Genomic DNA, 5,308 nt, shown 5'->3' on the forward strand with positions numbered 1-5,308 from the left:
CCCCCCCTGCCCCTCCTATCCCCCCTGCCTGGTTGATCGCCTGGACCTCCTCAGCTTCGCGACCACTCCCTCCTTTTGCCTGAATGAGAAGGCCATTATTCAAAACAATCCCAGAGGGAAGGGACCGATGCTGAATTTTCCCGGTGGTTTTCTGGGAATGAGCTCCGGATTGCTGGAATTTTCTCCGCGGTTTTGTGTAAACAGCGAGTTAGAGAGTGTCAGCGGGACAGGGAGGGAAAGGGGGAGAGGGACCACAGTACAGATTGATGGGAGTGGACGGGTCAGAAAGGAATTCCGCACAGTCGGGAAACGTCAATTCTCCGGCTCCTCAGCTGCTGCCGGACCTGCTGCGCTTTTCCAGCAACACACTCTCAACTCTGATCTGCAGCATCTGCAGTGCTCACTCTCTCCAAAGTGGGATTGATAGGACTGTACCCCATAACAAACCGGTATCTGTCCTCATGAACACGCACAGGTTCTGCTATGCTCGATAATAAATATTCTGAAATTATAATGTGGACAACATTGAGATTATACATTTTGGGAGGAAGAGGAGCTGAATATTATTTAAAAGCAGAAAGAGTGAGGAATGCTACGGAATAGAAGGATTTGGGTATGAATTATAAAAGCTAGCATTCAATTTCAGCGGATAATTGGGAAGGAAATAAAATGCTGGCCTTTATTTCAAAGCGAATGGACTATGAAGGTGGGGAAGTTTTGCTACAATTATCCAAGACCCTTGTCAGAGCACAGCGGGAAATCTGTGGGCTGTTTTGGGCCAGTTACCAAAGGAATGATGTAAGGGGCAGATCCAGAGAAGGTTCGTTTGTGATCCTCTGTAATCTACACAGGGAGCTGGTCATGTCTGCCATATACACAGAAGGGCTCTCTGGGGACAGTGGTGGTGTCCCTGCCACTGGATGCTGAGGTCCAGGTTCAAGTCCCACCTGCCGTGGATATGTGTACTGGCGTGTCTGAGCAGTTTAATTAAAAATATCAGGAATATACTCAGGGACTACAATTCTGTGTTAGATATTGAGGAGCTGCTATTCTCTCCAATACACATCGGGACTACTATTGCCTATTGTCAGCTGTTCCTCCAAAGCCTGTTTTACTGACATTGTGGGGATGGGATAGCTGATAGTACTATCGAGAGACTATTAAACCCAGCGACCCTGGACATGTTCTGGGGACCTTCCTTCGAATCTCCTCTGGCAGATGGTAAAACCTGAGATCAATAAAAATCAGGCATTAGAATCTAAAGGTAAACATAAAGGAACAGAATTTGGCCATTCAGCCCATCGAGTCTGCTTCTCCATTCAATCATAACTGATATGTTGTCAATCCCATTCTCCTGACCTTTCCCCATTCCCTTGATGCTGTTCCTGATCATGAACCTATCTCCCTCTGTCTCAGATATCCTCAGTGACTCAGTCTCCCCAGCTCTCTGGGAGTTCCACTGATTCAATATTCCCTGCCTGGAGAAACTGCTGATTGTTGGAAAAACCATCCTGCTCACTAGGGAAGAAAACTACCGTCCTTGCCCGGCCTGGCCTACACGTGACTCCAGACCCACAGCAATGTGACTAACTCTCAAAAAAAACCCTGGGGAATGAGAGATGGCCAATATCTGCTGAAACCTCATTGCCATTGAGTGGATATTTTTTTTAAAAATACGTTGGATCGCTAATTGCCTGTTCCCCCAATATACACAGACTGTTATTTTATACAATATACACAGGGAATGCTATCCCTGAAATAAAAATCACACGACACCAGGTTATAGTCCAACAGGTTTAATTGGAAATACACTAGCTTTCAGAGCGTCGCTCCTTCATCAGGTGGTAGCTCTGAAAGCTAGTGCTTCCAATTAAACCTGTTGGATTATAACTCGGTGTTGCGTGATTTTTAACTTTGTCCATCCCAATCCAACACCGGCATCTCCAAACCATCCCGAAATATGCACAGTAACTGCTATTTTACACTGTTCCCCACTGCACACGGTGAGTATAATTCCTTGCGGAACACGGACAGACTGTCACTCCCTGTGATATACAAAAGGGCTGTTATTTTGTCTCGTACACACGGGCAATCTCACTCCCTGGAATATACATTAGGATTGCTTTATGTATATTACACACAGGGAGAGCTATTCTCCTGAATACACACAGGATTACCGTTCTCTAAAATCCACTGAGAGCTGTCAGTGGCAGTAACGAGCAGTTTGGATCAGGGACATTAGTTGCTCTATGTCCCGGGCTGAAAGCGAGCACGACCCTGGAGCCCCGCTGCCCCGTGGAGGGAGACCCGAGCACGGCTTGGTCCGGCCGGCGGGGTGTCAGGGTGAGGACGGATCAGCACCTTGTGGGAGCCGGATATTTTGGGAGAGGGGATATTTTGGGGTCTGGTATTTTAGGAGGGGGATGTTTTGAGGGGTGGGTATTTTGGGAGGGGGATTTTAGGGGTTGGTATTTTGAGGATGGGGTATTTTGGGAGCGAGAGTATTTTGAGGAGGGGGTATTTTGGAGAAGGCGTATTTTGGGGAGGGGGTATTTTGGGAGTGGGGGTATTTTGGGGAGTGTGCATTTTGGGAGAGGGTATCTTGGGGAATGGGTATTTTCAGAGGGGGGTATTTTGGGGAGTGTGCATTTTGGGAGAGGGTATCTTGGGGAATGGGTATTTTCAGAGGGGGGTATTTTGGGGGGGGAGGGGGTATTTTGGGAGGGGGTATTTTGGGGAGGGGGTATTTTGAGAGCGGAGGTATTTTGGGGAGTGGGTATTTTGGGAGGGGGGTATTTTGGGAGAGGGGGAGTATGCTGGGGGCAGTTGAATTTGCGGGTGTCGCTGATGTGTGCCCTTGGCAGGTGTCCGCTCCCTGACCGAGGGACAGCGCAGGAGGAAGAGGACAGTGTTTACCAGGCAGCAGCTTGCAGAGCTGGAACAGGCATTTGTGCTGAGCCCTTACCCTGACATCCACAGGAGGGAAACTTTAGCTGCAATCACTGGGCTCCCAGAACCTAAGATCCAGGTCAGTGCTTGTCCAACACACCCCCTGGCAGCTTCTAGTAAACTATCTTTACTTCTGTTCTGGAATATAGTTCCAGCATAAAAATAATTCTAATAACAAACCTTGGCCCTGCATTTGTTTCAAGGATGGTTAGGTGTGTGACAAAGTCAGACATCACCAGGTTATATCCAACAGGTTTATTTGAAATCACAAGCTTTCAGAGTGTTGCCCCTTGGTCAGATGATGATGAGGCAGTAATCCCACATCTTGTGATTTCAAATAAAGCCTTTGGTCAATAATCTAGTGATGCCTGGTTTCTGACCTTGTTAACCCCCGGGCACCTCCTCATCAGTGTAAGAAAGAGACAGAGTGCTGAGCGATTCACTCCAGACTGAAGGGTCAGACAGAGAGCGGTGGACAATGTCAGAATTACACCCTGGTCCTCTCAGATTCCTCATCAGTGCTTTTCTTATTCCAAAATTATCCCAACACATTCCTGGTGAAGTGCCCACTCTCTACAAACCTCAGGGTCTCCCAGACTCTCCGGCTGAAGCCAAATGCTGGCAATGGGAAACGGGGAATGCTGCAGGAACTCAGTTAGCCTGTCAGCGTCTGGGGACAGGTTCAGACCAGAACTGAACCGGTCAGTGTTTTCTCTCTGTCCAGACCACACTGTGCTCCTCCCGCTCCCTCCCTGGACTGCCTCCTAGTGAAGCTTTCTCAGGATGTTTAAATTCTCCCCCTGGTTACCCCCAGCCTCAAGCCTGCTATCTCTCAGCCATTCCTGACTTTAATTGCTGTTTGCAGCTGCTGAGTCCGGACTCAGGGTGGGACAGACACCCTCTGGGCGACGGGGGAAATAAATCACTCAACATGGAGCTGGGGGACTGGGGAGGGAAGGGGAGGGTGGAGAAGGGGAGAGTAGGGGGAGAGAAGGATAAAGGGAGGGGAAGAACGGGTAGGGGAGAAAGGGAAGGGGGAGGGAGTGGAAGTGGGGACGGGAGAGTGGGAAAGGGTTGGGAATAGGAGAGCGCGGTGTGGAGGGTGGGCAGGGAGGGTGAGCAGGATGGAGGAAGGGGTGAGAGAGGAGGAAGTACAGTGTGCCTGAATTAAACCTTGCCCAAACATGTACAAATGGTTTGCTAACATTTTGCTGCTTTTTCTCCAGGTCTGGTTTCAGAACCGTCGAGCTCGATGCACCAAACAGTGGAAGGTGGTGAGGAACTGCCAACAGTCAGACCCTTGTCTGCAGACAGACGGTCAGTTTAGAGTTGCTGTCCCTGCTAGAGGAGCTCCCCCAAATCTAACTGCCCTTTGCACCAACCCCACTCTGGGGAGATCCAGCAGACAAAGCTCCCCAGCCACAGTCTCCCCCAGCTCCTTGGATCAGTGTCTGTGGGCGACTAGCTCAGATTTCACTGCTCTGCATCAGCCACCAGGCTGCCACATCTCCAGAAACAATGCCAGTCAGTTCCCCAGCAGTCTTAGTTTTTGGGTTGAAGGGGACACTGTAACTCCTTCTCGAAACTACACTGCTGATTTCACCCAGTTCTCAGTATCTGACCAAGTGATGCCGATGCTAACGCCAGGGCCTGGACAGCAAGGGGATGCAGAGATACACACCTCCCTCCACTTGACTTCTGACCTCATCTACAATGCTGCAATCATCACCAACGTGTAACCTCCATCAGCCAAACCCGAGGGAACCAGACAGCAACTTTCAATAGCCCAAGAACTGCATATTACACACTGCAACACACCCAAACTCTTGAGGCAGACACGCTGTGATGGAACAAGACCACAGGCTTGAAGAATCCCTCACTGCCTTTCCAGACATCCTGACCAATGTCCTGGAAGAGGGACTCTGGCTTATTTCTCATCAGCATGTTCCTAACTCAACTCCCTCCATTGCACATCAGCAGCTCAGGGGGTCATGTGTGTAGTTCTCCAGCCCCAGAATGTCTGACAGTGCACTCAACACGAGGTCCTGTAACTCCTTCACTGTCACCGTGCTCACAGTTGTGCTCTGGAAATGAATGGGTTAGGAAACCATTCACCAGTTGAAGTGGGGAAACTGGTCCTGATCCTATCCACATCTGGCACTCACTTTCAACAGGGGTCCGTGGAGGGTGGTCCGAGAGTGAGGCGAGGGATAGTGAGTGGGGGAACCATGGAAGGACTGAGAGACAATGGTCAATGGGCAAGCAGCTGATTCCCAAAGTTGTAATGAGCCTTCATGGATGGGCTTTTCTGATTCCTCATGTGAACAGTGATGGGATAATTATTGTAATTTTTCTGCTG

At 49.5% G+C, this 5,308-nt stretch overlaps 1 protein-coding gene across 1 annotated transcript in view; it reads left to right on the forward strand.

Annotated features, from left to right (window-relative positions):
* LOC132830409 (homeobox protein SEBOX-like) overlaps positions 1-5,308 on the forward strand; it is an 11,929-nt gene extending 6,621 nt beyond the window's left edge. The window contains exons 2-3 of the mRNA XM_060848082.1: positions 2,865-3,028; positions 4,176-5,308. Coding sequence (XP_060704065.1) covers positions 2,865-3,028; positions 4,176-4,688 — 677 coding nt within the window. The 3' untranslated portion in view covers positions 4,689-5,308. The remainder of the gene's footprint in view (positions 1-2,864; positions 3,029-4,175) is intronic.

The sequence above is a fragment of the Hemiscyllium ocellatum genome, chromosome 31 (assembly GCF_020745735.1).
Source record: "Hemiscyllium ocellatum isolate sHemOce1 chromosome 31, sHemOce1.pat.X.cur, whole genome shotgun sequence".
Classification (NCBI taxonomy): domain Eukaryota; kingdom Metazoa; phylum Chordata; class Chondrichthyes; order Orectolobiformes; family Hemiscylliidae; genus Hemiscyllium; species Hemiscyllium ocellatum.